Source organism: Culex quinquefasciatus, chromosome 3, assembly GCF_015732765.1.
Source record: "Culex quinquefasciatus strain JHB chromosome 3, VPISU_Cqui_1.0_pri_paternal, whole genome shotgun sequence".
In the NCBI taxonomy this organism is placed as follows: Eukaryota; Metazoa; Arthropoda; class Insecta; order Diptera; family Culicidae; genus Culex; species Culex quinquefasciatus.
This window is the reverse complement of record NC_051863.1, coordinates 121,694,406-121,712,175: the sequence shown is the minus strand read 5'-3', so window position 1 is coordinate 121,712,175 and position 17,770 is coordinate 121,694,406. Positions and strand designations below refer to the sequence as shown.

The following is a 17,770-nucleotide window of genomic DNA, read 5'->3' as shown; positions in this document are numbered from 1 at the left end:
TCGGTGGCGTTGGCCCGCTTTTTCCGCGTCGAGCTCGGGTTGCGAATTATGGTTAACCTTCTTCTCATCCGTTTCCTTGCCGATCTTGATCATAATTACCTGCTAAAACCGTCACTCTTCCCTAATGTCCCGATGGCTTTTATCGGTAATTTCATTCTCCTACAGAGTAAAAGAGAGCTTAGCTATTTCAATGTCAAGTTTGGCAAATAAATCTGGCAACGGAGCCGTTACCTTCTACTACGAAACTGTGAGAGCTTCCTGCGGTGACAGTTTCCGATTCCGGACCACCAGTAGCTGATACCTAGCTTTTTCGTGTCAGTTCTAGCAAGGCAGTTCCGGCCAACCATCTGAAACGAAATCGGGTCCTGTTCTTCTCCCGGTGGAACCTATCACGTCATCCATCGTGGAACGGAATTGCCTACTAGAACCAGGTAACTTGTTCCGTCGATTTAATTCTTGCGCGGAAAAAATCCCGCACGAAATTGTTTTTATGGTGTGCTAATTGCCACTGTCAGATTCGAAATGTCAGTGTCAAAATTCGTTACGTCTTTTGTGAAGATTGAGAAATTCTGAGTAACGAGAGTGGCTCAATTTGACTCAATGTTATTCAAAATGTCTCAAAGTCACTCACTGTCCTACCCCTTGTCCGTGCCACTAAAACCAAAACAATAACAAAAGAACAAAGGACCGTGCCAGGAAAACCAAAACATAAACAATGTCAATGTCAGTGGAGTGAGAGAGTCAGAGATAGCGATTTTGACAACCGCACTACTACACACTCAATCGCGAGTACCTTAGGTAGAAAGCCATGGTTCCGTAGATTCCAGAATGAAATCGGAATGATATCTTTGAGCTACATCAGCGTACTGGCACTAGTCAAAGTGTTTCTGGACAAGCCGGTTGGTTGGTGCTGCACCATAACCTGGCCGATCGGGGGCCGAAGAACTACCTGCTGGAGAAATCAGGTTTCCTGGGCTTGGCCATCTGGGGTAACGAGCACGGAAGAGAACCAGGCGTCAGTCAGCCCGGCTCGACGGTGGCCACTTCCCAGGCGGAGGGCGAGTCCTTCGACAAGCGCTGTCGAGAGCGCTGTGGCATTTTGAGTATTCACAAAAGTCTGTTCCGGATGAACCCGATCAAGCTGCAGACGGTTCGTCCGTTCGTGTTTGAGACGGTCAATTTGGTGTAGATTGCGGACGAGTTGCAGTTGGACGAGGGAGACGTTCAACAGAAGGTGCAAAACTTAGCGGCGGCGAAGGTCGAAGAGATGATTGAGAGGGCGTAGGGAAAGTTGACTGGGAACCAAGAGCAGCCAAAGTTGCCGTTGATTCGGCCGAGGATTGAAGTTACCGAGGTGGAGCCGGATTGCGAACCTTCAAGACATGCTCACGTTCAAAAGGAAGGTTACCCGAGGAAGGACGAGTTGAAACCGCTGGACAACGATGCGCTGAACGAAGCTTATCAGAATCAGCGAGAAGTGACGGAAAAGCGCGCGGAAGAAGTCGTTCATCGGTTCAATGAGGTTTTTTGATGGGAGATCTCGGCGTGGCCAAGTCGCAGATATTGGGCTACATTGATCGGTTGGTTCGTAGTCGGTACATAACGAGCATAAATGTGTAGAAATAATAGATTTTGTCAGACTCTTGATATGATTTTTAATGAGTTCGACAGTTTGTTTATACATATTAGTTATTTGTTAAGTAAAAGTCATGTTTTATTTTCAAGAAAAAAAATATAATTTATTTAATTTAGTTAAATAAACGCTCCGTGGGACCTCGTTCTGAGTCGATATGTATACACGCACGTTCAAAATCACTTAGTTTTCGTCAAAACCGAACCTACTCAGAAATGAGTAAAGGGGGCATCTGTCAGATTTGAGTGAATTTCACTCAGAGTTCCACGTAAACTGAGTAATATTCACCCAGATCAGAGTGAAATTCACTAAAATTAGACAGATGCCCCCTTTACTCATTTCTGAGTAGGTTCGGTTTTGACGAAAACTGAGTGATTTTAAACGTGCGTGTACGTGAAGGTGGGTCTAGGAGGTCAAATAAAGAATTTCATTTTCGAGTGATTTTATAGCCTTTCCTCAGCGAGGTGAGGAAGGCAAAACCTCTGCTCAGCACTTTCATGAATATATTTAAGAGGCAGTTTTTGTAAATATTGCTCGGTTTGTTCTAGAGGTCGTATCGAGGTGCTCCGATTTGGATGAAACTTTCAGCGATTGTTTGTCTATACATGAGATGAACTCATGCCAAATATGAGCCCTCTACGCAAGGGTAAAACGGGCTTTGAAGTTTGAGGTTCAAAACCATGAAAAATCATAAAATTGCTCGCGTTTGCGTAAAACTTCGTAAATTTCAACTCTCTTAGTTGCATTCGAAAGGTTTTTTGAAGCACTTCAAAATGAGCCATAGACATCCAGGATTGGTTCAACTTTTTCTCATAGCTTTTGCAAATTACTGTTAAAAATAGATTTTTTTAAAAACCTTAATATCTTTTTACAACAGCCTCCAACACCCATATTCCTATAGGTCAAAAGTTAGTGAATTTCAAGGACTATAAGCCTACGGTGTTAACTTTTTGGCCAGTCACAGTTTTTCTCATAGTTTGTCGGTTTTTCTGTATCAAATCAGTCTGCGATCAGCAGAGAAGCGAGCCTGACGTGTGTTGGCAGCGGTTCAGCAGTGGAATAGTCGCGTGATGTTAAAGTAACTCGGGGAATCACAGTTTTACCTTTATGTATTTAGCGTCTAGGTTTTACAAAGTCTAATGTGCGAATGATCGAGTGTAAAAACGGAAATGTGTAATGTCAATAAACGTCACTCGCAGGTGACAGCAACTGCTGCCAACGCTTGACAGCGCGTCTGCCCAGTGGGCTTCGCACCGTACGGCCAACACTCCTCCTCGATGTCTAGCGGTGGCCAGATCCTCCAGCCTTGAGTCCCAGCATCCCGACGAACTTCGCAACTTGAACAGCTCCAAGCGGTTTGGTCATGATGTCCGCCAGCATGTCGGTGGTAGCGCAGTAGCGCAGGACAATTTGACCAGAAGTAGCAGCATCCTTGATGTAGTGGAACTTTGTGTCGATATGCTTCGATCTGCGATTCTGCCGCTCCAGTGCGACAAAATCCAGGCAGCTCTTGTTGTCTTCGAAGATTGTTGTTGGTGTTTGCTGCTTCTCGCCGAGCTCTGCCAGCAGACGCCGTAGCCACACGACCTCTTGGACTGCTTCCGCCAGGGCCACGTATTCCGCCTCCATCGTTGACGTTGATACGCAGGTTTGCTTTCGGCTAGCCCAGCTGATCGTCGCTTCTCCGAATCGAAACACAAATCCGCTGTTCGACTTTCGATCGGACGTGTCACTGGCCCAATCTGCGTCGCAAAACCTTCCAGCGCCGACATCCGGTCTGCTTCTGATGTTCCGAGTTGCAGACGATGGTCTGCTGTTCCGACGAGGTAGCGCACTACCCTTTTCAGCTCAGTCCAATCCGCCTGTGACGGACTCTGGATCTTCCGGCTCAGGATGCTCACGCTCGCTGAGATGTCCGGTCTGGTGTTTGTGGACACGTACAGCAGCGATCCGACCAGGCTGTGGTACTCGGTGTTGTTGGGCAGCACTTCCGACTTCTCGGCAAACTTGTAGTAGCCGGTGTCCATCGGAATTTTCGACTTCTTCGACTCGTCAAGCCCGTACTGTTTTGCAATCTTACGGATGAAAGACGATTGGTTGATCGAGTACACGCCGTCGGCGTCCTGGTTCACAGCGATTCCGAGAAAGAGATGCACCGGCCCCAGGGATGTGATCCGGAACCGTTTCTTGAGCTCCTCCTCGACGCGTAGCATCTGGTTCTTCTCACGGCACACAATCACCATGTCATCGACATAGATCAAAAGGTACATCCACTCACGATCGCTCAACTTCTTCATGTACAAGCAAGCATCGGACGACGATTGCACAAAATCGATAGCAATCAGAAAGTCCTTGATGGTGCTGTTCCACACTCGCGCGGCCTGTTTCAAGCCGTAAATACTTCGATTGAGCTTGCACACACACTTTTCTTTGCCAGGGACAACAACACCAGGGGTTGTCGCATAAAGATTTCTTCTTCGAGGGTACCATACAAATACGCCGTTTTCACATCAACATGGTACACGTTCATCTTCTTCTGGCTGGCGATCGAGAGCAAAACACGAAAGGTGGATTGCATCGCCACTGGCGCAAACACTTGATCGAAGTCGCGACCGAACTTTTGGGAAAACCCTTGTGCCACTAATCTTGCTTTGAAGCGCACCACTTTCCCTTCCGCGTCTTCTTTCTTCTTGAACACCCATCGAGAGCCGATCGGTTCGCAACCGGCTGGGGGCGTCACGAGCGACCAGGTGTTGTTCTCTTCGAGCGATCGGAGTTCTTCCTTCATGGCGGCCAACCACTGTTTCTTCTCGGGGCCAGCGATGGCTTCACGGTAGGTTCCGGGTTCATCGCTGCACTGCGCGGCCAGTCCGACCACGAAATCGTTGAGATGCTGCGGCGGGACACCAAAATTGCTTCGTTGCGAATGCCGATTACCATCAGCACCGTTCTGCGCCGACGCCGCCGGCTCTCCAGCAGCACTTGGTCCAGCGGGTTCCGCAGAACCGCCAGATGCCGCCGATTCCTCAGCAGCTTCTTCACTTGCGTCTTCCTCCGGGTCGTAGAAACTATCATCCGAGTCGTCTTGGTCTTCCGGAGCTTGAAGCTCTTCGCGCACTTTTTCAACTTTTTCTCCGATCACAACTTCCACGTCATTTGTTGACGTTTTGTCACTTGCACTTTCTTCTCCGATTTCAGCGCCCAACTCCAGGAACTGCGCGTCCCGGCTGACGATGATCCGACCGGTCTTACGGTCGAGGAAACGGTAGGCCTTGTTCTGCGTGCAGTAACCGATGAAGATTAGCTTCCGCGCCCTGTTCTCGAACTTTCTCCTCCTTTCGGCCGGAATGTAAACGAACGCTTCCGAGCCGAACACTTTCAGGTCCTTCACCGCGGGCTTCTTGTTGAAGAGCTTTTCGTACGGTGAGCAGCCAATCGATCGAGAAGGAAGTCGGTTCTGCAGGAACGTTGCGGTCATCACGGCCTCGCCCCAGTACAGCTTCGGTAAGCCTGCGTCGTGCAGCATACAAAGCGCCATCTCCTGGAGGTAACGGTTCTTGCGCTCAGCGACACCGTTCTGCTGCGGGGAGTAAGGACAGGTGTACTCGGCTTTGATCCCCTCTGCCGCGTAGAACTCCTCCAGCGCCTTGGTCGCGTATTCGCCGCCGTTGTCCGACCGTATCACCCGTGGCTTCTTCCCCATCTGGTTCTCCACGAGGCGGACGAACTCGATGATTTTGTTGACAACTTCCGATTTGTTCGCTAGGAGGTAAACAATCGTGTAGCGGGTAAAGTCGTCAATTATCGTCATAAAATATCTTTTACCTCCCGGCGTGACGTTTTGGAACGGTCCACAAACGTCCGTGTGCACCAGGTCCAGCACATTTTTTGCACGGTTTTCAGCCACTTTTGGGAACGATTTGCGGGACAACTTGCACTCGAGGCAGCACTCACACACACTTTGCAGCCCACAGTCGATCACTTTCATGTGTGTTGCCAGGTCGTTCCTCTTGATCTGGTCGATGACGTCGATGTCGCGGTGACCAAACCGACGATGCCAGGTGTGGGGACAGAACTCCGTGTGCCGGGCGGTGGCCGACACCATCGATTTCTCGTTCGTCTTGAGCACGTACATTCCGCCGACCAGGTCAGCGACAGCAGCCACAGCGCCGCTTTCGTCGAGCACTTTGCAGCCGCGCGCGGTGAAGGACACAACAAAATGATTGTTTACGATCGTGCTTACAGAGAGCAGACTACCCTCGAGTTCGGGTACATACAAAACGTTTTGTACTTGGATCTGCCTTTCTCGTCCTTCGTCGTCAACGCAGCGTAGCAGGCCACGTCCCATACCTTGCGAATGAGTTGTGTTGCCGTTCGCCAAGGTGATTCCGATCTGCACGTCCTCCGTCAGCTCAGTGAAGAAATTTTTGTTACAGGTCATGTGCTGGGATGCACCACTGTCCACGTACCACAGCGAAGAAGCGCCACTCACCGAGCAGCGTACCGCCTGCTCAGCATCCACCATCCTCGCCGATGCGGTTTCCACCTTCGTCCAAAACAGCAACGGAGATGCTTCCGCCGCCTTCTTCGCCCTTGGTGCGTACTGGTGTCTGGTCTCGCCGGAGTCGCCCTTCAGGCTCGCCTGGTACTTCCGGCAGTTTTTACGGAAGTGGCCAGGTTTCTTACAAAAGAAACAGGTCTTCTCTCCGGGCTTGATGCCACCGTCTTCAGCAGCTTACTGCCGCCGGCAATGTTCCCCCGCTCCAGCCGCTTCTGGTGCTCATCGAGCAGCCGGGATTTGACGAAGTCCAGGGTCAGATCGGCATCTGGGCGGCTCTCCAGGGCCACGACAAGACCGTTGTAAGAGTCCGGCAGTGTTCGCAGCAGCAGCGCGACCTTCAACTCCTTGTCCAGCTTGAGATCGGCACCTTGCAGGCGGTCAAACATAACCTCAATGTCCTGCAGGTGTGCTTCCATGTCGCCATTTTCTTGCAAATTCTTGCTGCACAGCTTCTTCAGCAGCAACACGCGCGACGAAACGGAGTGCTTCTCGTGGTACTCTTGAAGACTTTCCCACATCTCCTTCGCGGTGGCCTTGCCCTTGATGAGCCCAAATTGACTCTCCTCCACGCACAGGCCTAGGGTTGCGCGGGCCTTCCGGTCGTCCTTTGTCCACGCTTCCGTGACGGGATCGTCCCGCGGATCGCAGATGACGTAAAACAGCTCCTCGCGGACGAGCAGCATCTCCATCCGGAACTTCCAGGACGGGTAATTGCCGTTGCCGAGCTTGGCAACGTTGAACTTCACAGCCTCCGCCATCGCAGGAACAGGCAACGACCACGCGGTCACGGGAGACGAAGATTCCTCGGGAGCGAACTCCGCAGCGCACAAAACTTCCCGACGATACTCAAAACTTTCCGGGCCAATAACCTGTTGGCAGCGGTTCAGCAGTGGAATAGTCGCGTGATGTTAAAGTAACTCGGGGAATCACAGTTTTACCTTTATGTATTTAGCGTCTAGGTTTTACAAAGTCTAATGTGCGAATGATCGAGTGTAAAAACGGAAATGTGTAATGTCAATAAACGTCACTCGCAGGTGACAGCAACTGCTGCCAACGCTTGACAGCGCGTCTGCCCAGTGGGCTTCGCACCGTACGGCCAACAACGTGCGTCCCTCACACACCATAAAAGTGCTAAAAAGTGCAAAAAATGCCTCACGGCAAGAAAAAGAGGCGGTCCTCACCAGCAGGATCGGCAGATTTGAAGAAGCTAAAGAATGCCGAAGCGCTACCTGCTAATCCAGGCAGTGTGGGCAAGGACGCTCAAAATTCGTCTGGAAACCAGTTCGCTACCCTCCCTGTGGACGTGAGCGAGAAGGAAGAATTTGAACGACGGGAAAAGTTGCCACCCATTTTTGTGAAAACATCGTCATCGGATTCGGTGCGAAAGTGGCTGACCGGATTTATCAAATCTGGTGCTTTACGAGCTTCCATTCGCTTGTGTGCTGATGGACTCAAAATTCTGCTACCTACCAGAAAGGATTACAACTATGTTCGGGATTTCCTGAACAACACAAAGATTGAATACTACAGCCATGACGATCCAGGTAAACGCCCCATGAAACAGGTCCTCCGAGGCCTGTACGACATGGATGTGAGTGTGCTGAAAGAAGAGCTGAAAACTCTTAAGTTGAACGTGATCGAAGTCTTCAAGATGACGAGGCACAACAAAGACATCAAGTATCGTGATCAACTGTACCTGGTTCATCTCGAGAAAGGATCGACAACGCCGTCTGAGCTGAAAGCAGTTCGGGCAATTTTCAACATCATCGTGACTTGGGAACGTTATCGTCCAGTGCACCGTGACGTGACACAGTGTTCGAACTGTTTGCAGTTTGGACATGGTGGAAGGAACTGTTTCATCAAGAGTCGTTGTGCAACCTGCGGAGGTGAGCACAAAACTCAAGCTTGCAACACAATCAACGAGAACATTGAAGCCAAATGCTTCAATTGCGGCGGCGACCATTCGACCAAAAATCGAAGCTGCCCAAAACGAGCTGAGTTTGTAAAAATTCGGCAGCAAGCGACGACGAGGCACCAACCAAATCGTCGCAAAACACCACCAACTTTCACGGACGTGGATTTTCCTGCTTTGGCGTCACCTGGAGCGGGATCTGTTCGAGTGGTTCCAAATCTGCAGCCATTGCCGTTGAATCAGCGGCAAAAAGTTGCAGAGAATACAACACCTCCTGGCTTCAGTCAGCAACCGAGGGCAAACCAACCAGCATCAACGGATGAAGGCAGCAGTGACCTGTTTTCACCACAAGAACTTCTGAACATTTTCATCGAGATGACAACAACACTGCGTGGGTGCAAAACTCGTGCAGAACAAGTAAGAACACTTGGAGGATTTATCTTGAAATACAGTTCGTAGTTTACTCGTTCTAATGATTTTGAATATTTCAATGAATTTACTTTTTTTTTAGTTTTAAGTTAGGATTAGTTGTTAAAGATATATTTTTTTCTTTTTTACCCAAATGTATTCGATTCAATGCAAAAATGTAAAACAATTTGAAACAAATAAATGAATGTGAACAGTTAATAATAAAACGAAAAATACAACAAAGATGAAGAGCATTTAGCCATACCACTTAGAATGTAAATGAAATGTAATTATTATAAGAAAGTTTAATAAAGACATATGGGTAATTCTAATTCTGTATCAAACATTTTACAACGTTAGTTTTTGCCCTGTAGGCTTCCATAGCGGCACTTTTTGGGCACAATTTTGTCATATTCGAAATCTTCAGAAAATTTCACGTTAGTTAGAAGTATTGGAGTAGTAAATTTGAATTGAAAAAATGCCATTTAGAATGAATTCACAAATTTTTTAACAATTTGTTGGATTAGGGGTAAAACAGGGTTTCACCCACTTGATACAGCATTTGACGTATTGATCACAGGGTAAATAAGATCTTTTTCTTTTTTCAAAAATGTTTTATTAATTATTTTTTTAAATCAAATTTACAACTCCAACCACACTCCAACATTTCTAACTACCCGCATAATCAAAAACCATCGGGGGAATAGTCCAAACTATATTACTACTAAAAGAGATGTAGTTACCACATACTTAACCATTATCATATAGTTACGGCACTATACAAAACCATAACGAAACTGATCGTCAAATGATGACGTTTTTATTGAAGTAAATCTAATGATTCTAACTATTTTTGAACTATTTGGGGTACAATAACCTTACACTAAACAGTTCGGATTGTTTAGACAACGTGACTCAACGAAAAAATGTACAAGTCCTAATAGTTCAAACAATTTATCAACTTTATTGAGAACAATATAGCAAAATTCCACAGATTTTAGATTTTTATAGTCAGAACCTGTAAGAACTAAAACCTACTATAAATGCTATAGTAGAACACAATTGATGGCGGCCACATTTTTTCGATAAGTTTGTATAATCCAAATAATTTGTCAACTTACATGAAGTAAAATTACTATACACCATACTATTTTGAATTAAAAATTTCTATAAGTCCAAATAGTTCAAACAATATTTCAACAGTATGGAGTACAATTACAGTTTGTTATATAATCCAACTATATGTTAAACGATTGGTACAAAAATTTCAACTTTTATCAAGTAAATTGATCACAGTCGATTCCTCTGGATGATAGAGAACCTTCAACACCCCCACTTCTTCTCAGATTATCAGAAAACTCCCAAAAGAAGAAAAATGTTACGAGGGCTCATGAAATTGACTTTCACTATTCCAGAAAAAGTAGGCATGCTGTTCTTACCATACACCAAAAATATGTGTACTACATGGTGGACTATTACTGTTCACTATAAAATGAGTCAATTGTTTGGACTACTTGGACTTATCGAAAATACTTGCCCCTGAGCTTGCTCCTTCTAACACAACATGTCACCAAAACCACTGAAAACCACCAACAGATATAGATCAATCGGATAAGGCGGCAGCAGTTCGGCAGCAACGTAAATAACATAACATATAATGGCGGTAAACATTCACCAACTATCGATAGAACTTAAAATCAAATTTGATTATATCCGAAGTAGTTATCACAACAATTGTAGGGTTCATTTTTGCGGTCTTTTTAAAGTGTCGGCAAAGTAGTGTCGGTAAAGTAGTTTTTCAGAAACTATATAGGAATAGTCAATTTTTGGTCAATGACTATTTGACGTAAAATCCAAGTTTATAAAAATATTTACATATGTATGAAAACCTCATATAGTTTTCTGCCTAACAACTAATTTCTCATATAGTAAAATCGACCAAAACTATTTTGGGAATGGAATTAATGGTTTGATATATCGTACATATATAGTTGGGTTACAATTTAATGAATAGTAGAGACCATTTGATAAATAGTTGAGTAACTATTTGTCATAAAGTAGTTATATAGTTCATGACTATGCGGGTAACGTGAAATTTTCCGAGGATTCCGAATATGACAAAATTGAGACCAAAAAGTACCGCTATGGAAGCCTACAGGGCAAAAATTAATGTTGTAAAATGTTTGATACAGACCTGTTGTGGACCTGTTGCACACCAATTGGTGAAAAACTCGCTCTTAATTAAATATCGTGTTCGAGCTTTTCGACCAAACATTTCCCAGCGTGCACCTTCGTCCCAGCCCTATCCACATCCGGCGAACAGCCCTCCCCACAAGGTTTTCGAATTTTCGAACTCCGTTTGACAGCCCACCCGCATCAGCTCGCGAGCTTTTTCTCCATCATTTCGCTTTCGTCTTCTCATTCCGTTTCGGTCCTCGGTCGAGTTTGCACGCACGCACCACTGCGCTCTCTGCTGCCGTCGTCGTCCGCCACCAGCAGAAGGAGGGAGGAGAAAAGAAGCAAAAAGTGACAAGAAGCAAATCGGTGACTGCGGGTGTGTGTGTGTGTACGCGCGCGGGGTGAAAAAATAAAAAGTGACTGCAAAATCCGGATTAATCGCGGCGAGGATTGGGGAGTTTGCCTTCGGGTTGAGAGGCTGCCCCGTGCCGGAAGTGGTTGCAAGAATCCGGTTGAAGAAATCTGTGGAGGTTTGGGTTTAAATTGGGAAAAGAAGGGAAGATTTTCGCAGCGCCGCTCCCTCTACCCCTCCCACCACCGTCGAAGAGAGTGCAGAAAAAAAGAACGTCAAGAAAATTCGAAGCAAATCGCAGCAGGCCACGGAACAAGTGTTGCCGATTGCGGTCGGAACCGGACCACTGCAGAAGGTGGTCGTGGCCACCAGCGCCACCGTCATCAAACCAAGAAGAACCCCTTGAAAAGCAAGGAAAGAAGAAGGTTTTTCTCTTGCCCTTCTCCCTGCCAAGTGTGTGTGTGTGTGAGTGCGTGTGTGTGCGTCCGTGCCTGAGTGTCTGTGTGTGTGAGTGCGTACGTGTGCGAGGGTTGCGAAAGCGCAGTCGATTTTCTCCGGTGGAACCGGAAACCGTCACGTCATCGGCGGATTCTTTGGAGGAAGCAAAACACCGGAAAGCCGTCGCCGTCGTCATCTTCGTCAACAAAAACAAGCGCCGGAACAATGATGGTGGCCACCGTGCAGCGCTCGTCCGTGTGCCATGGATCATTCTAAGACGGTAAGCGGACCAAATCCGGAACAAGTCCGGCGAAAAAAAAAGAAAACACTCTCACACTTTAAGGGTTAAAAAAAACTCTTTACTTTCAAGTTTGCTGCACTTTCGGGTCACCTTTTTGCTTCTTTTTATTCCATTTTAAGTTAAGTTAAGTTTGAACCTTTCGACCCTGCTCCGCGGGTGGTGGGTCGAGCAAACTTTTATGCTAATCAGAACACGGTTCCCCCCCGAAGGGGTGGAGACCACCACCACCCCGACTTCTTCGCCGCTGCTTCGTCAAAGTCGGTTCTACAAAAATCTTTCAAGTTCTTGCTCGCGCGCACAGACAGATAGGTGGTGGTCGTTGAAAGTAGGTTTCGCACTCACACTCGGGTTATGTAAGGTTTCGGACACACACCGGTCGGTCGGTTGACATCGTTCTCGTCCTGATTGGGTCAGGGACTTGAGAGGGACACTCCAGCACGAAGCGAATCGACGGGGGGCAAATATGCGATAATAATTGGGCAGGAGATTGATTGGGATTCTGGTTCTGGTGGTGTGGTTGTTGTTGGCGGCGGCGGCGACTCTTCTCACACTTTCTGGTACGTTCGATAGCAGCAGCAGCAGCTTAGCTTAGGGTTGATCTAGTTTATCTCGTTCGTGGCAGAGCGTGAATGCATTGTTGTTGTTGTGTGTGTGGTTGGTGGAATAATGCATTTTCCTCCCCCACAAGGTTATCTCGAGCATTCAAAACGCAGGCGATGTTTTGGCTGGTTTGTTAAGGGCAATCGATGTCCGTTGATCCGCTGGTTTATCGCTCTAGTTATGATGTCTATTGATTACTGTATTGCCACATAATTAGACTTCTGAGTTTCTTCTTCGATGCAATGGATATCATCTGAAAAAAAAACTCGATTTTATCCCACTAGGGGTGAGAGAGAGAGAGAGAGAGAGAGAGAGAGAGAGAGCCTTCCTTACAAAAGAATATAACTTTTTTTAATTCATAACATCAACATGTCCTATGTCACAAAAGTTTTTGCATAAACATGGGACAGTTATGCAAAAAAGGACAGGGCAAAAGAAACCGAAAAGCTACGATATCTTACATGTTGAAGGAAACATCGGTAGACAAGCTACTACGAACGAGTATAAGTCGAGCCGAAACATATGCGCCAGCATTCTCGCGCCAGTATACGAAGCTCAACTTGACAACGTGTTGACTTGGCGAAGAAGTGTTGAAGCGTCGAAAATTGATGCAATGTGGTATTTTAGCGATTTTTCCGATTAAAATTCATGCTGAGTCGTCATATTTACGAAGATGAAAATGATGTCCAGCCATAGTAAAATCTATACCTTTCTTTAGTAAGAAAGGCAAAAAGTAAATCGTTCTAAAAATTGATCGGGATTGATGTCGCTAGATGTCAAATTTGTTTCAGATGCTCACTCATGGTCTGTACTATGAATGTAGAAAGAAATTTCTGATAAAATTAGAAACGAAAAATGTTGGTGAAGGTCATCAGGTGGGCTTTTACCTTTTTTAGGGATTTTTTTTTTCTTATGGTAGGTTAATCAAACGGCTCTAACTCCAGAACCAAATTATGAATCTTGATAAAAATTTGGGAGGTTAGAGTAGAGCTCGAAAAATGCAATTTTTTAGGTAAATAAAAGATATGAAAATGAAAAAAAAAAATCACCATATTTTAATTTGAAAACTGTGTAATTCGTTGAAAAATCTTGCCACATCCGAAAACAGATGGATATTTCTAAATTCGACCTCAAAATGGTCCGGGTTCAGCACACCAGGTTTCAAATGCAATTGGAACAATCAAAATCGAAAATAGAAGAGCCGAGGACTTCGCGACACAAAATTTGACACACACGGACATCACTAGAACTCCACGGAATTTATTTTCTCAAAATTCGAGGGTTGGAGATAGGCGAGTTCTGTCAAGGTGAATCGATAGAGCGTCAACAATCGATGCAGTGTGATTTTTCAGCGATTTTTCCGATTAAAATTAATGCTGAATCGTCATATTTACAAAGATGAAAATGACGTCCAGCCATAAAGTAAAACCCATACACTCAACCCCCGGTGGTTGGTTGGTCAAAGTCAAACTAAAAAGTGACAAACTGTCACTTTTTACACGGCGCTTACGCACACTATCAAAACAAACGTTTGGTAGTGTGTGTAAGCTCCGTGTAAAAGGGGTGTCAAACTAAACAGTGACCCCGTTCGTCTGACAACAGTTGGTGTCAAACCACCGGGGTTTGAGTGTACAGTTCTTTAGTAAGAAAGGCAAAAGGTACTACTTGACTCCTAGCAGGTTTGATTTAAACTGAACTAATTTCAGATTTCAAACGATTATTTTCCTTCAGACAAATCTAAAAGCTTGATGTTTGCATCATTCGATTTAACATTTTCAGCAAAATTGTATATCTTTAAACATTGTCAAAAATGTTAAATTATCGAAACAACCTTATTAAAAAAGTTTTCAAAATGCAGATAAATTGCAAGTAAATGAAGATAACACTAAGACAAAAACGTCAAGTGCCTAGAAGGCACAAAATTGGCTACCAAAAAAGCGCTTCCCTATCACGGACGTAAAACTCTAGTACCTAGAATGTATGCTGGAACCAGTGTGATGCGTGTAATCAGTCAAGAAACGAGCCAAAAAACTAAAAAAAATGATGTGCTACACTCTTGATATTTTTTAAATTAATAGGGGAAATGTACCCATTTTAAGCCTACTAAGTGGTCGTGTTTGAGTGATGCTGGATAATCTGGAGTGTTCCTTGAAATTTACTAAAACCAAGTACACCAACGAGTAGAGCAACTTTTTGTGAACATTTCTGTGTATTTTCACTTTTACTAAAAGATATTGTATTCCTTTTACAAGCATTAAAAAATCACAATTTTATTCTAATCAGACGAGAATGCATTGGGCCACGCCCATTTTCCTATTTTCAGCTTAGTTCTTTTCTTCTTCCAGCGCTCTGCTTCGTGCTGCCAAAATTGATGAAAGTTTAAGCGAACACTCACGAAAAGTAGCATTTATAGAGAAAATTTCCTGGCATCACTGGCTCACTCCACCAGGCGCCTCCTGGTGGTGTTGGTGGCCACCCTTTGTTCTTTATTTGCCTTCGCTTCTCGCTCGGTTTTCCTCAGCCTTCGATTGGAATGGGTCGTCAAAAGTCAACCGTCAAAAGACTTGGCGCGTTTGTTTTTTTGATGGCGCTTGCTGATTGTTTACATGTTTCGGGACTATTTTTCAAGTGAGTGACTAACTAATGTTCGAAAGAACATGTTGCCGGTAGTTGGAAGCAATGTTATACAGTCATCCCACATATTCGGAACACTTTTGTGATAATTTGTCAATAGTGTGCCAAATGCATCTTTGCTGGCGACCCTACTATTGTTAAGAACCTTTATTAGGACATTATCTTGCTATATCACTAGTAAAAGTAGTTTTTTTTTTTTTGAACAAAAAACTTTATTTCAAGACTATTTTATCCCGAGCTGCAAAACACTGCCTCCAAATTGCCTGTTCCATAATTGTGGGATGTTATTGTAAAAGTAAAAAAAAATCCAAATTCCATAATTGTGGGATGTTATTGTGCCTCCCACAATTGTGGAACACCTGAACTGCCGCTCTAATCTAGTCCGTCCCATATGTATTTTGGTCGATTTTGAGATAAACCCAACAAAAGTCTTGTTTTTACGTCTACTTTATACCTACTTAATAAAAAAGTAATGTTTGTTCTACGAATTTCAAAATAAAAATTACTTTTGTGCTGTCCCATATGCAAAATATAGGCAAGTCAGTTCTTTGTATTTAAATGTCTCACAACTCGGTTAATTAATTGTTGAAATATATAAATTACACAAACTATGTCTCTATGAACTCTTAAAGCACACAAAAAGAACAAAAACGTTTTAAGTTGTTCATATTGAAGATACATTTTGAATTTTGAAGCGTCATAGTCGAAAAAATAATCTGCCTTTTTGTCTTATGCAAGGGACAACCGCGGTAATAAAATATACCACTGTGCCTAGTATTCCATAAAATCAGTTCTTTTCCTTCTTGAATGAATAGCCTCTGCCATGGTTCTGGATTAGGTTCCACTTCCGTTTTCATAGATTGTGGATTACTCAATTTCACGGGTTCAATTCTTAAAATATGCATTCAATTAGTTGCAGCAAAAGAAATTGCTTGTCTCGTTGCTGGTTACATTTTCATAGCTAATTCATTTTCTAGAATGATCCGTCAAATTCAATTAACCTGCAACAAACAAAATTTTAGATCATTTAATTAAAATTACTTGAAAAACTACTAAAACAAACCAAGCATTGACAGGTAAATTTCTGTTGTAAATGCTCAAGCCTACCTTGATAACATACAGACTTGCCTTTATTGATGAACAAATAAAGTCATGTCGGTCTCTTCACGAAAAATTACCAAATTAACCTCCTAAATTTAAATTTTTTGAATCAAATTTAGGGTTGGGATATTCTTTGAACTAATATCTAAATAATTGATGAACAAAATATTTTAAAATTTTTGATTAGAAATGTAAAATATGGTGGAACATTTTTTGGGCTTCTCAAGGCGATATCTCAGCACTCACTTTTTACATATGGGACGGACTAGATTAGAGCGGCAGTGAATTTAACTGATATTTTCACAAAGAAAGTTATACGACCATGTATAAAACATCACTAAGCTTAAGTTTCACTGGTTTCAGTGTGTGAAGTCATTATTTTGTTGAAAATATGTACGATAGATCGCAAAAAAAGCTTTCACCAAAAGCAAATCATTACGTACTATCGATATTCTATGTTTTTTTGAACATTGGCCGATCTGTAAACCGTTCCGAATATGTGGGATGACTGTATCTTAATCGCATTGAAAACGTTAGCGTTTTTTTCGTGTAGGCAGCACTGCCGTTCTACGCATAATTGTCCCATGTTCAAAAAAGTGCAACTGAGAAAAACGCGATTGAAATTTTTCGACCGATTTCTGTGTTTCTACGCATAATCGTCCAGTCCCCGTATTCGCCCTATGTCTCCCTAATCGCCCCAGTTAGCAGCTTATCACCCTTAATTGTGATTCTGTTGCTATACAACAGATAAACAAGACATAATGGTTAGTAAAACTAATGATTCCGTGTTAGAAAATACTTGGTGGGACAATTATGCGTAGAAGTTTAACGATGGGACAAAAAGACTTGGTGTTGTTTTCAATGAGTTTCCGAACAAAGTACCAGATTTTATGTGTTTTTCTTAAAATACACATCAAACTAAACTTAAAAATGTCATAAAGTCAAAATCGTCCAAATCTTTTTTTCAATCTTTTGGAAACTTCATTGTTATTACTGAGTTGGTTAAGTCTGTTAAGGGGTTACATACATGTAGAAAATCACAAAATTTCATATTACAGAAAATTTATTAAATTAACTTAAAAGATGATTTTCAAACACTCCTGAAAGTTTCACGAAGGTATTTCATGATTTAACTGAGTTAGAGACGATTGAAGTTCAGAGTTTTGCCATGCGCAAAGCAAACTGTCTAACTTTTTGAGCGTGTTTCTCTGAACAGCAAGTTAATTTATGGGTGCCTCGATATCTCGAGATGGGACGGACCAAATTGGCTGAAATTTTAGGTGAAGACTCCCAAGACATATTCCATGTGCATGACAAAGCCCGATTTTGAAATTTTGAATTTTCAAAAAAATACAAAAATCAAAAACTGGCGACTTTGTATATGAAAAATAGAAAAGTATTTTTATCTTTTTTTAAAATATTTTTTTCAAGACGGTTCGTCATGCACACGAGACCGGATTAACGAGTCTTCACCAACATTTTGAGCCGATTTGGTCGAAGCAATGTTGAGATATCGTGGCACCCGTTTTTTGAAACTGCTAACTTCAAATAGCTATATCTCGACAAAGCTACAACTAAATGTCTTCAAATTTGTTTTGTGAATAGATGAAAAGTAATATTTTAATGCCCTGAAAACAGATTTTTAAAAAAGT

General features: G+C 43.6%; 1 protein-coding gene across 1 annotated transcript in view; it reads left to right on the top strand.

Annotated features, from left to right (window-relative positions):
* Positions 1 to 10,921: 10,921 nt before the first annotated feature.
* Positions 10,922 to 17,770, top strand: part of LOC6037165 — a 47,312-nt gene continuing 40,463 nt past the window's right edge. The window contains 1 exon segment of the mRNA XM_038263799.1: positions 10,922 to 11,762. Within this exon segment, the coding sequence (XP_038119727.1) occupies positions 11,745 to 11,762 (18 nt within the window). The 5' untranslated portion in view covers positions 10,922 to 11,744.